Genomic DNA, 24650 nt, shown 5'->3' on the forward strand with positions numbered 1-24650 from the left:
CTGGAAGACCCAGCCACGACCCATCTTCAATGCTCTTACTGAGGGAAGGAGGTTGTTGGCCAAGATCTCGCGATACATGGCCCCATCCATCCTTCCCTCAATACGGTGCAGTCGTCCTGTCCCCTTTGCAGAAAAGCATCTCCAAAGAATGATGTTTCCACCTCCATGCTTCACGGTTGGGATGGTGTTCTTGGGGTTGTACTCATCCTTCTTCCTCCAAACACAGCGAGTGGAGTTTAGACCAAAAAGCTCTATTTTTGTCTCATCAGACCACAAGACCTTCTCCCATTCATCCTCTTGATCATCCAGATGGTCATTGGCAAACTTCAGACAGGCCTGGACATGTGTTGGCTTGAGCAGGGGGACCTTGCGTGCGCTGCAGGATTTTAATCCATGACAGCGTAGTGTGTTACTAATGGTTTTCTTTGAGATTATGGTCCCAGCTCTCTTCAGGTCATTGACCAGGTCCTGCCGTGTAGTTCTGGGCTGATCCCTCAGCTTCCTCATTATTGATGCCCCACGAGGTGAGATCTTGCATGGAGCCCCAGACCAAGGGTGATTGACCGTCAACTTGACCTTCTTCCATTTTCTAATAATTGCGCCAACAGTTGTTGCCTTCTCACCAAGCTGCTTGCCTATTGTCCTGTAGCCCATCCCAGCCTTGTGCAGTTCTACAATTTTATCCCTGATGTCCATACACAGCTCTCTGGTCTTGGCCATTGTGGAGAGGTTGGAGTCTGTTTGAGTGTGTGGACAGGTGTCTTTTATACAGGTAACGAGTTCAAACAGGTGCAGTTAATACAGGTAATGAGTGGAGAACAGGAAGGCTTCTTAAAGAGAAACTAACAGATCTGTGAGAGCTGGAATTCTTACTGGTTGGTAGGTGATCAAATACTTATGTCATGCAATAAAATGCAAATTAATTACTTAAAAATCATACAATGTGAATATCTGGATTTTTGTTTTAGATTTCGTCTCTCACAGTTGAAGTGTACCTATGATAACAAATTACAGACCTCTATATGCTTCGTAAGTAGGAAATCCTGCAAAATCGGCAGTGTATCAAATACTTGTTCTCCCCACTGTGTGTGTGTGTGTGTGTATATATATATATATATATATGTATGTGTCAGGTTCTTCCTGGGGGTGTATATGAACAGATTGTAATACGATTTCATTTTGCTAAAATGCTGCCAGTTCCACTTCAAATGCAACGATGTTTCAAATGCAACAATGTTTTATTTTCAAAGAGGTGGCTAACAGCAAGCACAGTGCAATATTAAACACAGTTCCACTCACCAGATGATAATCATTTAAAAATGAACTTCTTGTTAGTTATTATTGAAAAGGGAGAAGCTAACAAATGGACAATAACGTAAGCACCAGCTGTCAGAGCAGCTCACAGATCACTGCACCTGTACATAGCTTATCTGTAAATAGCCCATCCAATCTACCTCATCCCCATACTGTATTTATTTATTTATTTATTTATCTTGCTCCTTTGCACCCCAGTATCTCAACTTGCACATTCATCTTCTGCACATCCTACCATTCCAGTGTTTAATTGCTATATTGTAATTCATTTGCCACCATAGCCTATTTATTGCCTTAACTCTCTTAACCTACCTCATTTGCACATGCTGTATATAGATTTTTCTACTGTATTATTCATTGTATGTTTGTTTATTCCTTGTAACTCTGTGTTGTTTTTTTCCATGTGTAACTCTGTGTTGTAGTATGTATCGAACTGCTTTGTTTTATCTTGGCCAGGTCGCAGTTGCAAATGAGAACTTGTTCTCAACTAGCCTACCTGGTTAAATAAATGTGAAAAAAATAAAACATCCTCTTAGATAACACCTGCTGCAGCCGCTGCAAACTAGCCGACAAGAAAAGCTAGCTAGCTAGACCGTGGGAAAACTACTGCTCGTTATTGCACAGTGACCTGTTGGCCTTCAAGAAGGCAGACTTTTCCACACGTTTTTGTAAAAGCAGTCCCACCCATTAAGCCAATGTGATTGGTTCATTCCACTGTTACTCAAATTCTGCCCTAATACAGTTGAATGGCAGATGCCTTTCTGATGGCCTATCCAATGGCTAACTTAGTAAGCTAGAATTATTTCTCCAGAGACCAGCAAAGAAAGATCCTGATTGGATATATTTTTCTCTTCAGTGTTAACCCTTTCCTTTCTAACAAACTGAAGCAATTAAATCAGAACATAATTGAAAAGAGTAATATAATTATTCTTATTATTTTCATTATTTTATAAATTCCTAGCCCTTCTCTGAAGGCATAGAAGGCCCATTGTTCCCCACTGTGTTTGGGTTAGTAATACATTTTAGTGTCTTTATTTCCCTCAGCATGCATTTTGTCACTATTTGAATGTCTAAAGAATCCATCCATATGTTCTAAAATATGAATGCAGAAATACATGGTCTTGAATTGGACTCGCATTTTTATGGTCTCGGTCTTGGTCTTGAATTGGTCTCGCTTTAGGTGGTCTCAAACCCAAAACTGCAATAGATAAATCTTCATCACTCTTTAATGGATTCAAGACAATATTAAAGTGTCATATGGCACACACTCCTCAAAAATATGGGTTACATTTCTTTTCTTGTGTTTTTCAAATAAAGTTACATAACAGGGTTCAGTAGTCTGGCTGTGCCTGCCATCTCTCCCCCTTTTGCTTTATCACACACAACCTGTCAGTCAGTGCCTAGTGTGTTAGGATCAAATGGAGGGATGTTTTTACACAGTGTAGGGCACAGGTTGGTGGCAATTATGTGATAATTTATCATTCAGGATAATTTCTCTTTCATCCGAGTAGTGCCATAGAGTAAAGCAGCGGGAGCCTAACTAAACATACCTGGTTCTTAGTGGAGGTCAGGGAACCAACTTGTTGTCCGCCCTGTTTCTGCTCATTCAGTTGACTGTGATACAGTTAATGGGGATTTCCATGAGGGACTAGATGTGAGCTTAGAGTGCCCTGGTGTGGATACTGTCATTATTCAGAATGTCGGTGAGAGTGGCTACTACATGTTGAAGGTAGTACTGTAGTAAGAGTTGAGTGTAGGCCTGGTGGTGAGTGATTTATACAGTTGTTGTCTCAAGCAGAGATGGCGAGAGAGCCTGGGTGCCAGTCTGCTTCCGCTTAAACAACGCTACATTGTTACCTTGCCAACAACAAAAACAAGTTTACTAAAGAATAAACAGACTTGCACCCAGGCTAATGTTAGTGTTGAGTGACTTATATGATATTTATGTTTCTGGTTGCAGGTTCAGGCGACCAGCAGCAGTGGCCATGTCTCAGTCTGCAGAGAAAGGGAAGGTGAGTGTACCCCTACTTCTGTAGTATGCACACGCCCTAACCCAGGCACTCAGAGAGGACATCCTGTATAAACACAGCTGTTTCATCGGCAGCTTTATTGCTTATGGGATTATCTCCTCCGTTTAATCTGAATTTACACCAGCCATCTCACACACATCTACTAAAGGCTGGAGGTTAAGAATGTCAGGGAGGAGAGCGATATATTGTCTCATGCTTCATAAAAAACATGTGTAAACTAACAGTGAAATGCTTACTTATGGGACTTTCCCAACAATGCAGAGAGAAAAATAATTATAACACAAGGAATAAATACACAATGTGTAATGATAACTTGGCTATATACACATAGGTACCAGTACCGAGTTGATGTGTAGGGGTACAAGGTAATTGAGGTAGATTTGTACATACAGGTAGGGATAAAGTGACTAGGCATCAGGATGGACAATAAACATTATCCGCACAGAGAGAGAGGGGAAGGGAAGAGAAACAATTCAAGACCCTTCCAATGCAAATCCTAGTGAGTTATAGTGCATTACCATTATAACCATGTGTTTGTCAGTTCCCCGAGGCAGCAGGATATGTGGGTTTTGCCAACCTGCCCAACCAGGTGCACAGGAAGTCAGTGAAGAAGGGATTTGAGTTCACCCTCATGGTCGTTGGTGAGTATGGCCTAAACTCACCTACACAGTAGTTATTTTGTGCCAGAATGCTGTTGTGTAGTTGAGGGCTGTTTCCCAAATGGCTCCCTATTCCCTATATAGTGCACTACTTTTGACCAGAGCCCTGTATAGATCTTAGAATGATCACGCCCGGTCCCTATTTCTGCAGGAGAGTCTGGTTTGGGCAAGTCTACGCTGATCAACAGCCTGTTTTTGACAGACCTCTACCCAGAGCGATACATCCCTGGGGCCGCAGGTACACACACACTCTCTCACACTCACTCACTAATAATGGAGAAATGTCTGTTCTGTTGTCTCCAGTATAGTATTGCTTGGAGTGGAATGTTAAGAGTGATCGTTTGTATTAGTCTTTCAAAGGCCCATCCCCTCCTCATGATTTAGATTATTTGCCAGTCTGGAAAACAACCTCCAGCTCCTACCACTTTTGTGTTTGTAGTTCTGAAGGGATCGCATAGGTGTAAGCAATATGGTGTTGGCTTTTGCAGTATTGATCTTACAAAAAAACACATGATTTGAAAAAGTATTTTTGGAACACTTCACATGTTTTCACATGTAGTTTCATGTTATCACATGTTGTTTTGCATGTTGTCACATTGATCATATGTGAGCACATGAAAACTTGTTTTTGGATCACTTTACATTCATGTGAAATTCATGTGTTTTTTCCATAAGGGTGCTTACAACTGTCCAGTGCCTTAAGATCTGCAGAAGGGGTTAGGGGCTGCCTGGGTTTGTTTTCAACTTGGATATTTTGTCCAGAGGCTTGGCTTAGGCAGGCTTTAGTCACAAGGAACAGAAGCTTTGATGTGAAAAGTAATTAAACTAGTTTGGGATCACTTAGAAAAAAGAAAAAAAAAATGTAATGGAATATCTAGTATAGGCGTACAGAGGCCCATTATCAGCAACCATCACTCGTGTGTTCCAATGGCACGTTGTGTTAGCTAATCCAAGTTTATAATTTTAAAAGGCTAAGTTGATCATTAGAAAACCCTTTCCCAATTATGTTAGCACAGGTGAAAACTGTTGTCCTGATTAAAGAGGCAATAAAACTGGCCTTTAGACTAGTTGAGTATCTGAAGCATCAGAATTAGTGAGTTTGATTACAGGCTCAAAATGGCCAGAAACAAAGACCTTTCTTCTGAAACTCATCAATCTATTCTTGTTCTGAGAAATGAAGGCTATTCCATGCGAGAAATTGCAAAGAAACTGAAGATCTCGTACAGCGCTCTGTACTACTCCCTTCATAGAGAAGTGCAAACTGGCTCTAACCAGAATATAAAGAGGAGAGGGGGGCCCCGGTGCACAGCTGAGCATGAGGACAAGTACATTAGTGTCTACTTTGAGAAACAGACACCTCACAGGTCCTCAACTGGCAGCTTCATTAAATAGTACCCGCAAAACACCAGTCTCAACGTCAACAGTGAAGAGGCGACTCCGGAGTCCTGGGTTCGCGCCCAGGCTCTGTCGTAACCGGCCGCGACCGGGAGGTCCGTGGGGCGACGCACAATTGGCCTAGCGTCGCCCGGGTTAGGGAGGGCTTGGTCGGTAGGGGTGTCCTTGTCTCATCGCACACCAGCGACTCCTGTGGTGGGCTGGGCGCAGTGTACGCTAGCCAAGGTGGCCAGGTGCACGGTGTTTCCTCCGGCGCATTGGTGCGGCTGGCTTCCGGGTTGGATGTGCGCTGTGTTAAAGAAGCAGCGGCTTGGTTGGTTGTGTATCGGAGGACGCATGACTTTCAACCTTCGTCTCTCCCGAGCCCGTACGGGAGTTGTAGCGATGAGACAAGATAGTAGCTACTACACAATTGGATACTACGAAATTGGGGAGAAAAAGGGGGTAAAAATTCAACAAAAAAAAAAAAAAAGAAGAAGAGGCGACTCCGGGATGCTGGCCTTCTAGGCAGAGTTGCAAAGAAAAAGCCATATCTCAGACTGGCCAATAAAAAGAAAAGATTAAGATGGGCAAAAGAACATTGACACTGGACAGAGGATGATTGGGAAAAAAGTGTTATGGACAGACAAATCTAAGTTTGAGGTTTTCGGATCACAAAGAAGAATATTTGTGATAAGCAGAAAAAATGAAAAGATGCTGGAGGAGTGCTTGACGCTATCCGTCAAGCATGGTGGAGGCAATGTGATGGTCTGGGGGTTCTTTGGTGATGGTAAAGTGGGAGATTTGTACAGGGTAAAAGGGATCTTGAAGAAGGAAGGCTATCACTCTATTTTGGAGTGAAGCATGGGGTGAAATCTCTTCAGATTACCTCAACAAATTGACAACTAGAATGCCAAATGTCTGCAAGGCTGTAATTGTTGCAAATGGAGGATTCATTGACGAAAGCAAAGTTTCAATTAAAAAATAATTATTTATAATCTTGTCAATGTCTTTAACTATATTTCCTACTAATTTTGCAACTAATTTCATGTATGTTTTCATGGAAAACAAGGACATTTCTGAAGTGACACCAAACTTTTGAACGGTAGTGTACTTATCATTAGGCCTTGTCCCCCGGGACACCTCTCAGCTTAACCTAGTGTGTTAAACAAAATATTATATATGTAATCTCTCCCTCTGTAGAGAAGATTGAGCGGACGGTGCAGATAGAAGCCAGTACGGTGGAGATTGAGGAGAGGGGCGTGAAGCTCCGCCTTACTGTGGTCGACACCCCAGGATACGGAGATGCCATCAACAGCCAGGACTGGTGGGTGTGGGTGGGTGCGGGGGGGGGGGGGGGGGGGGGGGGGGTGGTGTGTGTCTAGGTGGGTGTGTATGGCTGGTGAGACATACACACAGATCTGTCTCACAGAGAAACAGAGGAGTTTTCTCATATTTTGTTCTGTTTCATGTTCTGAGTCCCCCTCCACTTGTTTTCCCTCCTGTACTCCCATCCTCTTTTACCCCCTCTCTCAAATTCCCTCTCACCTCCCTCCCCCACCCTCTCTTTCCTACCTCACCTCCCCAATCTTTCATTCACCCTTTCACCATTTCCTTAGCCTCCTCCCCTTTGTCTGTTTGTGTGCAGGGTTTTTTCTGGATCAAAACGGCGCTTAGGTGGTGGGTGTGACAATGGGTACCGACGGCGTTCAGCGCTGCTGAATTTAAAGGCCCAGTGCAGTCAAAAACGCGATTTTTTCTATGTTTTATATACCTTTCTACACTGAGGTTGGAAGAATACTGTGGAATTGTAAAAATTATGATACTACCCTTCTACTGTAAGAGCTGTTTGAAAAGACTGCCTGAAATTAGAGCTGGATGGAGTTTTGGCCTGCCTGGTGACATCACCAGGTGGTACATTAGTTAATAGACCAATAAGAAAGAGAGTAAAAAATAACTGAAAACTAGCTGTTATTGGTAGAAAGTTTTCTCCTCCCTACTCAGACCGTTCCCAGACAGTCATAGCAAAATTCTTGCTTGAGAAATTGCTCTTCCTGTTTCTTTGACTGTTGAAAACAATCAAAGTAAGGTGCTTTATTGTTACCCAGAAAGGATTTGATATTGAGAGAGAACTTCTGCATTGGGCCTTTAAGAGCACCCCCGTCTTGGCGGTGTAGAGAAATCTTTTTGTTTTGCCAATTTTCTGCAATTCTACAAATGATACATTTTTGTAATAATAAAGCTAATTTCCTGCAATTCTACACATTTGCCATGGACCTGATGGAAAATGTTGCAGTTTTAAAGCTAATTTCCGGCGATTCTATATTCTTCCATGGAAATGGGAACGTTTTAATGCTAATTTCCATACATTTTGTTATTTTGCTCAAACGTAATAACTAAATCAATACAACTGAATAGTTTTAATTTTAAATTCACCCTGACTGTCTAGCTTTTTATTTTGGTGGTTGTTAGTTCTCAAAGATTATATTATAAAAAGATATTGGCATCATTCCATTCCATTTCAATTTAATTTCAATTCTTCTCAGTTGAATTGGACAAGGCATTTTTTCACCGTAGTGGCTTGATTCGTCTGGAGTTGATATGGAATGAACCCCGACAATGCCTGGGTCCAACTGGGGGATGTGATTTTTATTTTTATTTTATTTAACTAGGCAAGTCAGTTAAGAACAACTTCTTATTTACAAAGGCAGCCTGCCCCGGCCAAACCCTAACGACCCTGGGCCAATTGTGCGCCGCCCTATGGGACTCCCAATCACAGCTGGTTATGTTACAGCCTGGAATCGAACTAGGGTCTGTAGCACTGGGTGAATATAAGTCGGAGGTAATCTGCATCCCAAATGGCACCCTATTCCCTATATAGTGCACTACTTTTGACCGACACTTGGCATTTTGCATGGTGATCTTAGGCTTGTGCTGACGTTGCTCCCAGAGGCAGAGGCAGTGTCCCAAGGATTTCAATGGCAGAAAATGTATGTGTGTGTGTGTGTGTGTGAGTTTAGCTATGTCTGTGTGTATGAGTGTAGCTGTGTCTGTGTGTATGAGTGTGTACAATAGTTGATGATGGCAGGTACAGTGATTCTTCCTGTTCCCTTGCCCCCTCAGCTGCTGTGTGGGCTCTTTCCCTCCCTCTCTCCCTCCACCTCCCAGCTCCATTTCCTGTTGATTGTCCTGACATGCCTGTGGAAGAGTCGACATAGAAAAATGGTCACATGCTTAGTAAACAACAGGTGTAGACTAACAGAGAAGTGCTTACTTCCGGGTCCTTTGCTAACAATGCCGAGTTAAAGATGAAGGAGATAGAAGTAGAAACCAGGGTTGTTACCACTGGCAGTGGTCTAAGGGTTGAGTGCAATAGAGCAGGTTAGCAGCTCAGTGGCGTTAGTGACAAAGGGGCAACAGTAGCAGGTAATCAGGATATGCTAAGATCCAGAGTTGGGATCATTTCAATTGAATTTCAATTCCTCTCAGTTGAATTGGCAAGGCATTTATTCACTGTAGTGGCTTGAGTTGTCTGGAGTTGATACGGAATGAACCACAACACTGCCTGGGTCCAACTGGGTGACGTGAATATAGGTCAGAGGTAATCTGCACCCTATTCCCTATATAGTGCACTACTTTTGACCAGAGTAGTGCACTAATACAGGGAATAGGGTGCCATTTGGGAAGTAGACTTTGTGTTGATGTTACTCCTGTTTGGGGGGGAAGCTGTTGCTAAATACCATGTGACCACGCCTAGTGGCCCTGCAGGAAGTAATCAGAGAAAGCAGGTCAGATGGCAGAGATAGGCTGCATCTCTTTCTGGTCTCCTTTCCTCCATGTTGCTATCTGTTATCCCTGGTTTTAATATCAGTGTAGATGAAGTACGAAAGGTGAGGAGAAAAAGCTTAGACTTTTGAGTTGCACCCACTTCGTAAGTATAGACAGTGTATATACTGCCAAGGCTACAAAGACCCAACATCTATTTCTGGAGGTGGTCTTCAAGTTCACACAATGTCTCTGGTTGGTTTGTGTTTGATGTGTGTTGTGTGTGTGTGTGTGTGTCCTCAGCTTTAAGACCATCATCCAGTACATTGATAACCAGTTTGAGCGTTACCTTCATGATGAGAGTGGCCTGAACCGCAGACACATCGTAGACAACAGAGTCCACTGCTGCTTCTACTTCATCTCTCCTTTTGGACACGGGTAACACACACACACACACACACTTCTACTTCACACCACTATTTAGACTGGGTAGTGGTAACATAATCACTTATTTTTTTCTATCTATTATTTATCTGTATTAAATTTCTACCTGTCTCTGGATCTGTCCAGTCTGAAGCCTCTGGATGTGGAGTTTATGAAGGCCATTCACAGCAAGGTCAACATCGTCCCTGTCATCGCTAAGGCTGACACACTCACACTGAAAGAGAGAGACCGCCTTAAGAGGAGGGTGAGTTGGGCACACGTGCATAAGTATGCCACATATTCAATAGTTTTCCCTCATTCCCTTAGGTTTAAATCCCTTTTTAAACACAGGTGTAAAAACATAGCATGGCCCTTCACTAATATCATGATGGAACCGGTGGAATGTGAGATGAGGTTGTTGCCAGGATGTTGTGGGCTGCATCAGCTTCACTAGCTGTTCTTGTTTGTGTCCTGAGCCATATGGAACATTCATTACAACGTAGATGATAGAATAATAATCAGAGGCAGCTATCCAAGTCGGACATTGTGATTGTATGTGAATACGCACATTTGGCCTGTTGTTTGTGTGCGTGTGTGTACATTTGTGATGATGCAGCTTGATTGCTGCTAGACAATAGCAGGATTATTTAGAAGTGCAGAAAGAGAAAATATGGAGCCAAGAGAGAGAAAAGAAAGGGAGAGACAGGGAAGGAGAGAGAAGAGGGAGAGCGAGAAAGCACACATCTTGGTCAGTATCCCCTCCCAGATGCTTCCTATTGGAGCAGACCCAGGTGTCTGCCTGCCTGCACGCTCTCAGTTTGGTCTGGTCTGACATAATATGCACACACACACACCCTTGTTCGACCCTTTGTGTTATCGTAGACAGGTTACACTTTGGGCTCCCTTTCATCTCACATGCATTAGACCCTGTAAAACACACACCACCACACACACCAGGAGAGGTGTTTTAAGATGATATCGCCCACGCTAGGCAGAGGAGAATAAGGTTGTGTAAATAGGATTTCCTGCTTCTGTGATATCACTCCCTCATCCCCCTCTTCTCCACCCACCCAGCCCACCCAACAATTGTGCTGTTGCCTGATGATTAGATGTTTTGGTTTCTGCTCCTTTTGAGTCTGTTTGTTTACATTTCTTTCTGGGATCAAACAGTGCCTTTCTCTCTGGTGGGAGAGATGGCAACCAGATCCGGACAGGGCTGAATCGTTGTGTGTGTGTGCGTACATCCTATAAAATAATTTGGTGACATCCACCCAATATAATCAACAGTGAATATCTTATTGTCTAACTTCTGCCCCTTTGTTTTGCCTGAGCTGTACAGTAACTACTCTGTACTGTATTTCCCCTATCTAACCACCGTACTGACAGTCCAGTCCCAGCTAGTAGTGTATGTTCAGTCCCAGATCCCCCACCAGCACTTCTTTCAGACCTCCGAGACATTGGTCATTTCCCCCAGTGGGGGGGCCTCTGCCCCGGCCTGTATGGGGCCGGAGTGGGCCTTGCCTGGCACTCAGGGCTGGAACGGCTCTCCTAGCTGGGCTCCAGTGGAGGATGGCAGACTCAGTCACTGTACAGCTGCTTTGTTGGAACCCACCATGTGAAATCCATTGATTAGGGCCGATGAATTTCTCAATTGACTTATTTCCTTTTATGAACTGTAACTCAGCAAATCTTTGAAATTGTTACGTGTTGTGTTTATATTTTTGTTCAGTATAGCTTTTACCCTATCCTATAGGGTGAGTGTTCTGACAGCCACAGGGGCTGGGGTGAGAGAGGGAGAGACGATATGCTTTGATAACGTCTCACACCCTTTCCTGCTCAACTGTTGAAAACTGTCTGTTTGTCCAATTGGTTCCCATGGTCCACTTAGCGTTCCCTTAACAACTGTCAGTTAACAAGTAATTAGGATAAACTGAATAGATAGCATACACACAGATGTGCACTGTAATACATCACAAACTCACATACAGTTTCACACAAACCTCAGCTGCTCCTCCACAAACAACATTTATGAATTCCCACATGGGCCTACCAGCACACTCAGATTAAACAGGGATGGCATAATTGACACAGTCTGTATCAGGCTAATGGTAGTGAGTTCCTGGATAAGTCATTATAGGCAGGAAGTGGAGGGGGGCACTCACTATCACAGGTCCTTATTTAACCGTGGAACCAAGCTGTATTTTTTTGCATTTCCAATTACCCTTCGCTAAGCATCAATTTAATTGACTTTTAAAGGGGCAAAAAAATGTCTGACTGTGATTTGCTCATCTTGGGTTTACTTGTTGTCCTTTGCACTATGTTTGTTTGTCAGTTTAATAGATTGCTATACCAGGGTAGTACTATACCCCTCACCTATTAGACTAGGGTAGTACAATACCCCTCACCTATTAGACTAGGGTAGTACAATACCCCTCACCTATTAGACTAGGGTAGTACAATAACCCTCACCTATTAGACTAGGGTAGTACAATAACCCTCACCTATTAGACTAGGGTAGTACAATACCCCTCACCTATTAGACTAGAGTAGTACAATACCCCTCCCCTGTTAGACGGACTAGGGTAGTACAATACCCCTCCCCTGTTAGACGGATTAGGGTAGTAGAAAACCTCTCCTCTGTTAGACGGACTAGGGTAGTAGAATACCTCTCCTCTGTTAGACGGACTAGGGTAGTAGAATACCTCTCCCCTGTTAGATGGACTAGGGTAGTAGAATACCCCTCTGTTAGATGGACTAGGGTAGTAGAATACCTCTCCCCTGTTAGACGGATTAGGGTAGTAGAATACCTCTCCTCTGTTAGACGGACTAGGGTAGTAGAATACCTCTCCTCTGTTAGACGGACTAGGGTAGTAGAATACCCCTCCCCTGTTAGACGGACTAGGGTAGTAGAACACCTCTCCTCTGTTAGCCGGACTAGGGTAGTAGAATACCTCTCCTCTGTTAGACGGACTAGGGTAGTAGAACACCCCTCCTCTGTTAGACGGACTAGGGTAGTAGAATACCCCTCCCCTGTTAGCCGGACTAGGGTAGTAGAACACCTCTCCTCTGTTAGACGGACTAGGGTAGTAGAACACCTCTCCTCTGTTAGACTAGGGTAGTAGAACACCTCTCCTCTGTTAGATGGACTAGGGTAGTAGAACACCTCTCCCCTGTTAGATGGACTAGGGTAGTAGAATACCCCTCCCCTGTTAGACGGATTAGGGTAGTAGAACACCTCTCCTCTGTTAGACTAGGGTAGTAGAACACCTCTCCTCTGTTAGATGGACTAGGGTAGTAGAACACCTCTCCCCTGTTAGATGGACTAGGGTAGTAGAATACCCCTCCCCTGTTAGACGGATTAGGGTAGTAGAACACCTCTCCTCTGTTAGACGGACTAGGGTAGTAGAATACCTCTCCCCTGTTAGATGGACTAGGGTAGTAGAACACCTCTCCTCTGTTAGACGGACTAGGGTAGTAGAATACCTCTCCTCTGTTAGACGGATTAGGGTAGTAGAACACCTCTCCTCTGTTAGACGGACTAGGGTAGTAGAATACCTCTCCTCTGTTAGACGGACTAGGGTAGTAGAATACCCCTCACCTATTAGACTAGGGTAGTAGAATACCCCTCACCTATTAGACTAGGGTAGTAGAATACCCCTCTGTTAGACGGACTAGGGTAGTAGAACACCTCTCCTCTGTTAGACGGACTAGGGTAGTAGAATACCCCTCACCTATTAGACTAGGGTAGTAGAATACCCCTCACCTATTAGACTAGGGTAGTAGAATACCCCTCACCTATTAGACTAGGGTAGTAGAATACCCCTCTGTTAGACGGACTAGGGTAGTAGAACACCTCTCCTCTGTTAGACGGACTAGGGTAGTAGAATACCTCTCCCCTGTTAGATGGACTAGGGTAGTAGAACACCTCTCCTCTGTTAGACGGACTAGGGTAGTAGAATACCCCTCCCCTGTTAGACGGACTAGGGTAGTACAATACCCCTCCCCTGTTAGACGGACTAGGGTAGTACAATACCCCTCCCCTGTTAGACGGACTAGGGTAGTAGAATACCCCTCCCCTGTTAGACGGACTAGGGTAGTAGAATACCCCTCCCCTGTTAGACGGACTAGGGTAGTAGAATACCCCTCCCCTGTTAGATGGACTAGGGTAGTAGAACACCCCTCCTCTGTTAGATGGACTAGGGTAGTAGAACACCCCTCCTCTGTTAGACGGACTAGGGTAGTAGAATACCCCTCCCCTGTTAGACGGACTAGGGTAGTAGAATACCCCTCCCCTGTTAGACGGACTAGGGTAGTACAATACCCCTCCCCTGTTAGACGGACTAGGGTAGTACAATACCCCTCCCCTGTTAGACGGACTAGGGTAGTAGAATACCCCTCCCCTGTTAGCCGGACTAGGGTAGTAGAACACCTCCCCTCTGTTAGCCGGACTAGGGTAGTAGAATACCTCTCCTCTGTTAGACGGACTAGGGTAGTAGAACACCCCTCCTCTGTTAGACGGACTAGGGTAGTAGAATACCTCTCCTCTGTTAGATGGACTAGGGTAGTAGAATACCCCTCCCCTGTTAGCCGGACTAGGGTAGTAGAACACCTCTCCTCTGTTAGACTAGGGTAGTAGAACACCTCTCCTCTGTTAGACAGACTAGGGTAGTAGAACACCTCTCCCCTGTTAGACAGACTAGGGTAGTAGAACACCTCTCCTCTGTTAGACAGACTAGGGTAGTAGAACACCTCTCCTCTGTTAGACGGACTAGGGTAGTAGAACACCTCTCCTCTGTTAGACTAGGGTAGTAGAACACCTCTCCTCTGTTAGACAGACTAGGGTAGTAGAACACCTCTCCTCTGTTAGACAGACTAGGGTAGTAGAACACCTCTCCTCTGTTAGACAGACTAGGGTAGTAGAACACCTCTCCTCTGTTAGACTAGGGTAGTAGAACACCTCTCCTCTGTTAGACAGACTAGGGTAGTAGAACACCTCTCCCCTGTTAGACGGACTAGGGTAGTAGAATACCCCTCCCCTGTTAGACGGACTAGGGTAGTAGAACACCTCTCCTCTGTTAGACGGACTAGGGTAGTAGAACACCCCTCCTCTGTTAGACTAGGGTAGTAGAACACCCCTCCCCTGTTAGACGGACTAGGGTAGTAGAACACCTCTCCTCTGTTAGATGGACTAGGGTAGTAGAACACCTCTCCTCTGTTAGACGGACTAGGTTAGTAGAACACCCCTCCCCTGTTAGACGGACTAGGGTAGTAGAACACCTCTCCTCTGTTAGATGGACTAGGGTAGTAGAACACCTCTCCTCTGTTAGATGGACTAGGGTAGTAGAATACCCCTCCCCTGTTAGATGGACTAGGGTAGTAGAACACCCCTCCCCTGTTAGACGGACTAGGGTAGTAGAATACCCCTCCTCTGTTAGATGGACTAGGGTAGTAGAATACCCCTCCCCTGTTAGCCGGACTAGGGTAGTAGAACACCTCTCCTCTGTTAGACTAGGGTAGTAGAACACCTCTCCTCTGTTAGACAGACTAGGGTAGTAGAACACCTCTCCCCTGTTAGACAGACTAGGGTAGTAGAACACCTCTCCTCTGTTAGACAGACTAGGGTAGTAGAACACCTCTCCTCTGTTAGACGGACTAGGGTAGTAGAACACCTCTCCTCTGTTAGACTAGGGTAGTAGAATACCCCTCCTCTGTTAGATGGACTAGGGTAGTAGAACACCTCTCCTCTGTTAGATGGACTAGGGTAGTAGAACACCTCTCCTCTGTTAGATGGACTAGGGTAGTAGAACACCTCTCCTCTGTTAGACTAGGGTAGTAGAACACCTCTCCTCTGTTAGACGGACTAGGTTAGTAGAACACCCCTCCCCTGTTAGACGGACTAGGTTAGTAGAACACCTCTCCTCTGTTAGATGGACTAGGGTAGTAGAACACCCCTCCCCTGTTAGACGGACTAGGGTAGTAGAACACCTCTCCTCTGTTAGACGGACTAGGGTAGTAGAACACCCCTCCCCTGTTAGACGGACTAGGGTAGTAGAACACCTCTCCTCTGTTAGACGGACTAAGGTAGTAGAACACCTCTCCTCTGTTAGACGGACTAGGGTAGTAGAATACCCCTCCCCTGTTAGCCGGACTAGGGTAGTAGAACACCTCTCCTCTGTTAGACGGACTAGGGTAGTAGAACACCTCTCCTCTGTTAGATGGACTAGGGTAGTAGAACACCTCTCCTCTGTTAGATGGACTAGGGTAGTAGAACACCTCTCCTCTGTTAGACGGACTAGGGTAGTAGAATACCCCTCCCCTGTTAGATGGACTAGGGTAGTAGAACACCTCTCCTCTGTTAGATGGACTAGGGTAGTAGAACACCTCTCCTCTGTTAGATGGACTAGGGTAGTAGAACACCTCTCCTCTGTTAGACGGACTAGGGTAGTAGAATACCCCTCCCCTGTTAGATGGACTAGGGTAGTAGAACACCTCTCCCCTGTTAGATGGACTAGGGTAGTAGAACACCTCTCCTCTGTTAGATGGACTAGGGTACTTCATTGAGTACCAGTCCTTCTATTGAAGTCAGAGAGGCAGTAGCCAAGAATCTGCCACAAAAAGACCTCGGCTGTAGAATGATTAATGACTCTTGTGTTTTCCCCCTGATATTTATTTGTTTATTTGTTTTTCGATCGCCACTTTCTCACCGTTTTTACATTGTTTGTCCTTTCATATAATTGTGTTCCTCAGCCACAGCCCTGCTCCCTCTGTATTATTAGGGGGAAACAGCTTGTATAGAACAATATACGTTTCCTGCAATGTGTCAAGACTATACCACCGACAAGACGCAGCCTGCCACCCTGCTCAATATAAGCTTATCAACCTCTGAACAAACCTCTCTTACTCTCTGTCTCCATCCTTTTATTTTGTTCTCTCCTTCTCTCCCCTCCTTTTACTATGTTCCTTTGTTCTTCCTGCTCTCTCTCCTTTCCTCTTTTTTTTTTTTGTAGTGCCAGTTTCCCTGGCTAAGGTCACAGTGGTCTGTAACTCATAAGTAGTCCTGAACAGGATATATTGGAGAGTTTATCCTCTGTGTCTGGGACCCTGCAGTCATATCCTGTGTGGGGCTTTACTCATAAACCACCTCACTACTGCTTCTCTATTTGATCAGACTATACACAGGAGCTGGTTTAGACTGGATCTTGGCTGGGACAATGCTACTGAAAAAATATCAGATAACAAAATCCCTGCAAATCAGTGGTAGTGGATTTGCCATATAAGGGAAGCCATTTTGAAATACACTAGTGAATTTCCAGCGGTCTATGGAAAAGAGAATACAAATAACTGAGCTTATTCAGCAATGGGTTTCAGATGATCTTGGCGAGGGAGGGCATGTGGTGCTAGTACACTGTACGGTATGTACCCACTAACCTGCTTTAGTGGTATAGTAGCATTTTAATGAGTTATTTTACTGCAATTGCTACTATTAGGTCACTACATGGCCACTGCAGTTTGAAGGGAGGCAGAGGTCAGAGATGGCTGGAGAGCTCAGGAGGAGTTCTTTTCAAGCGCTGAGCCGGGGGGGGGGGGTACAACCAATTGTTCGGCCCTCCCTTTCTCTCTCCCCCCTCTTCTCTTGTTCTCGCGGAAGGCAGTTTGGCCGTGCGGCTGTCATATATCACCCAGGCCGCCGCCCGTGATGCTGTCACAGCTTTCCCGTCATTGTCTCACTCCTGTCGACTCTCCCAGGCATCCTCAGTCCTCTCAGCCTTGCTCCTGCTATGTGAACCAGCGCTACAGCCCCACAGGGGTATTAGTAGCGTAGTATAGCGCTATACCTCAGTCTCTAGGCCGATAGTAGCAGTGGAGTACAGTTTGCCAAATACCTTGTATTCCCTCCCCAAATCCTGCATTGTTTCTTTTTTCCTCTGAGCATCTAATGGGTCTTAACTACTAAAGACCAATGAGTGTTTGTATGGGTAAAGGTCAAACACTGATAATGACCTCATCCTTACTGAGGTCTCTCCTGTGTGTGTGTGTCTGTGTGGTCGTTGTCCAGTCCTTTTCCTGCCTGTTACTCCAACAATTCTGTGGTATTTATTTGTCTGTCCTGTGGCAGTCATTGTGCCAGGGCATGCCCGTGCTTCTGCAGGATTAAAAATAATAAATACACATTTCCCTCCGTGGAGAGAATGACTAACACACAATTACCTTCTCAGGAGTGGATTTGGAACGGGCCTTTTACAGTGAGAAAACAGCAGGTTTCCTTGCTTTTGGAACATCTTAGTCCCCCCCCCTGAATAATTGTTTTGCCTGACACCCCATCAAAAGAAAGACATAGAATCTACTTATTAGTTAGACAAATAATATAAGTAAAGATATTAGCCCCTAGAAGTCAGAAGATCTTGAAGTCAAGATGGTGAAGTAATTATATCTATCCATGTGTTTATGCTAGAGACTTACCATCTTGTAGTGGCTACATCTCAATCCCTTCTTTCCGGTGATATAAAGTTCACGTGTAACACAGGGCTTGTGATTGTACACATGAGAGGATCCGGACAAGAAAATCATCACTAAATCGTCTGTAAAACCCAAACCATGTGAGCTACAAACGAATATGTCACCAAAGGGGAGACTCTCACATTTAGCTCTACGACATCCACAAACTTTACAGCCGTCGTCTGAACTCTCTGTCACGGATGTCCTCCTTTTCAAAGAGGTCTTCTCACAAAACCGACTGTCCAGACCGAACCGTTGGAGCTATAAACTAATATGTCACCAATCTCAATGCACTCAAGCTTCAGGGGAGTGGTCTGAAGGAAGCTCAGCACCTGGCTGTAAAAACAGCATAGGACTAAACCAAACATCTTATATCTTTCAGATATAGAAGACACTTCAAAACCTTGTCTCTTATGATTCATTTTTCTGTTTTTGCCATTAATGAGTGTTATTCAATACGTTTCTATGGGATTTACCAGTAATGACCAAATTCAATGTTTCATCAAATAATTTGTTTATTTTTAAAAAGTATACCTACAGGGGGCCTAAAATTCTAAATCAAACGGCTAAATGATACATTTCATGACCATCTTAAAGCAATTCCATATGTTAGCTTACTAGATATTGCGATCTAAGGGCTTCGACCTACGGGGTTAATAGATATATTAGTTTCTTACTACATTAATGTTCAACCTACTGTGAAACTGCACTGTGACAACCAGAACCAGCCTGAGGTAGCCTGAGCTCCTTTCAAAACTCTTAAGCTGACATGTTCCTTTGTGATACTAGCTTATACATTATTACTAGGCTTAATTAGTACTGTACTGAACTTTCCTTCACACTCTGTGATCAGAGTTTGATGTGGGTGGTCTGTGGATCGGTTGGGCCTTAGCTCTACTGTACGAATGCTCCCAGTCGAGAGAGAGGGGGGGGGGTTGCTGTCATTCCGTTGCCTTTTTTAAATTACGCATTAAGCCCCACTAGTTACCTTAGTGACTGTCTTCCCCAACACCCCTCCATTCCCATGCTCCCAACCTGGGCAGACCGAGCAGGACCGGTCCAGTCTGGTACAGTAATTACAGGAAGGACCTCTGCTCTTGTGGTCCAGTGAATAGGTCTGGAATGTCAACTTGATGTCTTTGTTTAAATGCTCTTTCAGAATGAGTCACTCTTTGCTTCACCCTTTTCATTTCTGATCTGGACGAAAGAAGAAAGTTTTCCCATGCAGTGCTGTGAGGGTCTCTGTTAGCCTGCGTACCTGTACACCTCCATGCTACTGTATATTACTGTCTGGGCAGCCAGATCATGGTGCAGTCGTCAGGATGTCTGTATTAGGTTGCCTCCAAAATGGCACCCTATTCCCTATATTGTGCACTACTTTTGACCAGAGCCCTCTGGGCCCAGGTCAAAAGTAGTGGACCAAATAGGGAATAGGGTGCCATTTGGGAAGCTGAATGAGTCTTCGACAGGATCACCTGGAGCTTCTCAGCCCTAGGGCCAGATGTTAGGGGCCTTGGGGGCAAAAGATGGAGCAGGGAGTCAAAGGCTAGTTGTGTAATACTGAGAGGCTGGGGCAGGTTTACAGGCAGCCCCAGACAGTATGTACCATTACAGGCATCCTCTCCTTGGCAATCGCCCCCCATGGAGATCCTAAGCTCCACGTCGTCTTTCTCTCCACACACACACACACACATTCATTCTCCTGCTGTCTGCCAGATTATCCCAACCCGAGAGCTGATCCTACAGAGAGCGAGAGAGAGGTGTGTGTGTGTGGAGGGGGTGGCATGGGTGTCTAATACCCTCAGCTTGCCTCCCTCAGAGTGAGTATTGTTGGGGCTCCGTCAACCCCTCTGACTCCCTAGGGGCAGCAGGAGGGTAAGTCTCAAGACATTTCCTGGAAAGACGGAATCATTTGTTCTCTCAGGGCTTAAGGTTAACAAATTACATTTAGAATTAAAGTTGTTTTTGAGGGAGGGACCTAGAGGGATCCAATGCGCAGTCAGTGTTTTCCCCCACTGACTCCATCATTGGTTGTGTTATGTGTGTGAGCCATGTTAGTAGGAGCATGTGTGAGCTCAGTCAGTGGTCAAATATGACATTTTTGGTTGTTATTCATTGTGTATTGGATAGCTTTATTGGCTACAGAGGCTGTGGTCTGTAATGTTACATAAAGCTTACTTAGCATTCTGGGCCACTGCTTCCTTGCCCTCCTCACCCTGGGTCGATAAGAGTTTAATGATGCCATTCGTTTTTCACTCTGATTTGTTGATTTCATAAGACTTTCCTTAGGTGCATAGTTTCACTTCCAAGCATTGTTCCCTGGTGGACTAGTTGTTTAGTGGGCACAAACAGCCCATGATGGCAGACCTGAACAGGCTGCTGAGTCAGGCCAAGAGTAGGGCCAGGTGGACAGACAGGGCTGTGGTCTGTGGCTGATGTTACACAGGATGTGTCCCAAATGGCACCCTATTCCCTTTATAGTGCACTACGTTTGACCTGGGCCCATAGGGCTCTGATCAAAAGTAGTGCTCTATAAAGGGAATAGGTTTATATTTGGGACATAGCCACAAAGATTGGGACTGTTGTTCTCATAATGTAGAGGCTGCTATCTACAAACACCATTATGGTATGTGGCCACTGTAGCTAACTGTACTGTGGTGGAGCGGGGCTTAACCCAGGTGTGTGTTTGTGACTGTTTTTCTATTGTTTTGTGGCTATGATAGTCATACTCCTGTGGGTGTTTTTATATTGGGTTTACTTTGAGGTCATGTTTATGAGAAAACCATATGGAAATATGATTTGTGTTTGTTATTCCATGGTGTCTGTAACCAGGGTTACTGCATCTGTTAGTGTGTGTTGGAGGCCTAAGTGACTCAATATTTCCTTTTTCCCTATGTAGATAAAACATCCTCTATATATATATATATATATATATATATATATATATATATATATATCTCCATATCCTATGGCCCTGGTCAAAAAGTAGTGCACTATGTAGGGAATAGGGTGCCATTTGGGACAAAAGTGTTTCAACTTATCATATTCACTGTCTCCATAATACCCCATACAGTAAGAATGTCCCTCCCCACCCTTATAATTTATTTCCCCCAAGGGGAATGTTTCTTCCTCCTCCTCATCAAGGCTCCACTTACACACAGTCATATTAGATCACATATCAAAACAAACTAAGCGTTTAAATCAGAAGCTCTCACTTCCTTTTCTAATTAATACTGAGGCAGAACCCTGTGTGCCATTGTTACCAGAGACCTGGTCTGCCAAATCAAACACAGCAACGGAGAGTGAGGCAGAGAGAGGGAGAGAGGCGGAGGGAGGCAGAGAGAGGGAGAGAGGCGGAGGCAGGCGGAGAGAGGGAGAGAGGCGGAGGCAGGCGGAGAGAGGGAGAGAGACAGAGGCAGGTGGAGAGAGGCAGAGAGGCGGAGGCAGGCGGAGAGAGGCAGAGAGGCGGAGGCAGGCGGAGAGAGGGAGAGAGGCGGAGGCAGGCGGAGAGAGGGAGAGAGGCAGAGGCAGGCGGAGAGAGGCGGAGGCAGGCGGAGAGAGGCGGAGGCAGGCGGAGAGAGGCGGAGGCAGGCGGAGAGAGGCGGAGGCAGGCGGAGAGAGGGAGAGAGGCGGAGGCAGGCGGAGAGAGGGAGAGAGGCGGAGAGAGGCGGAGAGAGGGAGAGAGGCGGAGAGAGGGAGAGAGGCGGAGGCAGGCGGAGAGAGGGAGAGAGGCGGAGGCAGGCGGAGAGAGGCGGAGGCAGGCGGAGAGAGGGAGAGAGGCGGAGGCAGGCGGAGAGAGGGAGAGAGGCGGAGGCAGGCGGAGAGAGGGAGAGAGGCGGAGGCAGGCGGAGAGAGGGAGAGAGGCGGAGGCAGGCGGAGAGAGGGAGAGAGGCGGAGGCAGGCGGAGAGTGGGAGGGAGAGAGGCGGAGGCAGGCGGAGAGTGGGAGGGAGAGAGGCGGAGGCAGGCGGAGAGTGGGAGGGAGAGAGGCGGAGGCAGGCGGAGAGTGGGAGGGAGAGAGGCGGAGGCAGGCGGAGAGTGGGAGGGAGAGAGGCGGAGGCAGGCGGAGAGAGAGAGGGAGAGAGGCGGAGGCAGGCGGAGAGAGGCGGAGGCAGGCGGAGGGAGGGAGGGAGGGAGGGGGACGGACGGAGGCAGGCAGGCAGGCAGAGGGAGGGAGGGACGGACGGAGGCAGGCAGGCAGGCAGAGGGAGGGGGACAGGCAGGCAGAGGGAGGGGGACGGGAGGGAGAGAGAGAGGGAGGCAGGCAGAGAGACGGACAGAGAGAGAGGGCGAGCGAGAGACGGACGGAGGCAGGCAGGCAGGGAGAGAGAGAGAGGCAGGCAGGCAGCGATGGATGCAGCGAGTGAGAGACGGACGGAGGCAGGCAGGCAGGCAGGCAGGCAGGCAGGCAGGCAGGGAGGGAGCGAGCAACGGACGGACGGACGGAGGCAGGCAGGCAGGCAGGCAGGCAGGGAGCGAGCAAGCGACGGACGGACGGACGGACGGACGGACGGAGGCAGGCAGGGAGCGAGAGAGAGACGGACGGACGGACGCAGAGGGAGGGGGACGGGAGAGGGAGAGAGAGAGAGAGAGAGAGAGAGAGAGAGAGAGAGGGAGGCAGGCAGAGAGACGGACAGAGAGAGAGGGCGAGCGAGCGAGGGACGGACGGAGGCAGGCAGGGAGCGAGCGAGAGACGGACGGAGGCAGGCAGGGAGCGAGCGAGAGACGGACGGAGGCAGGCAGGGAGCGAGATGGACGGACGCAGGCAGGGAGAGAGAGAGAGAGGCAGGCAGGCAGCGACGGACGCAGGGAGGGAGAGAGAGAGAGAGGCAGGCAGGCAGCGACGGACGCAGCGAGCGAGAGACGGACGGAGGCAGGGAGGGAGCGAGCGAGCGACGGACGGACGGAGGCAGGGAGCGAGAGAGAGTCGGAGGCAGGCAGGGAGTGAGAGAGAGACGGACGGACGGAGGTAGGCAGGGAGCGAGGGACGGACGGAGGCAGGCAGGGAGCGAGAGAGAGACGGAGGCAGGCAGGGAGTGAGAGAGAGACGGACGGACAGACGGAGGTAGGCAGGGAGCGAGGGAGGGACGGACGGAGGCAGGCAGGGAGCGAGCGAGAGATGGATGGATGGACAGACGGACGGAGGCAGGCAGAGAGAGGGACGGAGGCAGGCAGGGAGAGAGAGAGAGAGACGGACGGACGGAGGCAGGCAGGGAGAGAGAGAGACGGACGGACGGAGGCAGGCAGGGAGCGAGAGAGAGACGGACGGACGGACGCAGAGGGAGGGGGACGGGAGAGGGAGAGAGAGAGAGAGAGAGAGAGAGAGAGAGAGGGAGGCAGGCAGGCAGAGAGACGGACAGAGAGAGGGCGAGCGACAGAGAGAGGGCGAGCGAGAGACGGACGGAGGCAGGCAGGGAGCGAGCGAGCGAGCGACGGACGGACGGAGGCAGGCAGGGAGCGAGAGAGAGACGGAGGCAGGCAGGGAGTGAGAGAGAGACAGACGGACGGACGGAGGTAGGCAGGGAGCGAGGGACGGACGGAGGCAGGCAGGGAGCGAGAGATGGATGGATGGACAGACGGACGGAGGCAGGTAGAGAGAGGGACGGAGGCAGGCAGGGAGAGAGACAGAGAGAGACGGACAGACGGACGGACGGAGGCAGGCAGGGAGAGAGAGAGAGACGGACGGACGCAGGCAGGCAGAGATGGAGACGGACGGACGGAGGCAGGCAGAGAGCGAGAGACGGACGGAGGCAGGCAGGCAGAGAGAGAGAGATGGATGGACGGAGGCAGGCAGGCAGAGAGACGGACGGACGGACGGAGGCAGGCAGGCAGAGAGACGGACGGAGGCAGGCAGGCAGAGCGAGAGAGAGAGACGGAGGCAGAGAGAGAGAGACGGAGGCAGAGAGAGAGAGAGAGACGGAGGCAGGCAAAGAGACAGAGAGAGAGACGGAGGCAGGCAGAGAGACAGAGAGAGAGACGGAGGCAGGCAGAGAGACGGGGGCAGGCAGAGAGACGGAGGCAGGCAGAGAGAGAGGGACTGAGGCAGGCAGAGCGAGAGAGACGGAGGCAGGCAGAGAGAGAGTGAGACGTAGAGCTGGTGGGTCATAAAAACCAAAATGGCCCCCATATCTACCTTCTCTCTGCCAATTACAACACAGGACTGTAATCAGCCTTCTAGTTAGACAGTAAGGAGAGAGGATTGTGTAGGAGCATGTCAATACTCTGTTACAGCAGCGCCGCATGTTGCAACTAAGAGGCCTGGTATCCTGTACAAAAGCCCAATATCTCTGTCAGGATTACTTGTATTGTTAGATGCCTGCTAAAATCCACTTTAAATGCAAGCCTATGAAATGTACTTATTTTCAGTGACTTTAAAGTGTGATGAATGAGTATAGTAAAGAAATCTAAATAAATAGGATAACAAATATAATTGACTTGCCTAACATTGTGTGTTATATTTGTCATTTAGACGTATTTAGATCAGGCAGTGGTTTGAACACATCACCCCTGAAGCTAGTGATTACAGGTGTGGATGGTTAAGTCAGGCTGCTGTAAATAGATGTTAGGTAAATCCAGGTAAATAGTTATTAG

The 24650-nt window shown here is 47.2% G+C and overlaps 1 protein-coding gene across 1 annotated transcript in view; it reads left to right on the plus strand.

Moving 5' to 3' along the window:
- The window catches only part of zgc:63587 (uncharacterized protein LOC393431 homolog), a 39550-nt gene that overhangs the window by 6880 nt on the left and 8020 nt on the right, over positions 1-24650 (plus strand). The window contains exons 2-7 of the mRNA XM_021621819.2: positions 3275-3326; positions 3886-3985; positions 4155-4241; positions 6581-6704; positions 9446-9580; positions 9713-9830. Coding sequence (XP_021477494.1) covers positions 3300-3326; positions 3886-3985; positions 4155-4241; positions 6581-6704; positions 9446-9580; positions 9713-9830 — 591 coding nt within the window. The 5' untranslated portion in view covers positions 3275-3299. The remainder of the gene's footprint in view (positions 1-3274; positions 3327-3885; positions 3986-4154; positions 4242-6580; positions 6705-9445; positions 9581-9712; positions 9831-24650) is intronic.

Source organism: Oncorhynchus mykiss, chromosome 11, assembly GCF_013265735.2.
Source record: "Oncorhynchus mykiss isolate Arlee chromosome 11, USDA_OmykA_1.1, whole genome shotgun sequence".
Taxonomy (NCBI): domain Eukaryota; kingdom Metazoa; phylum Chordata; class Actinopteri; order Salmoniformes; family Salmonidae; genus Oncorhynchus; species Oncorhynchus mykiss.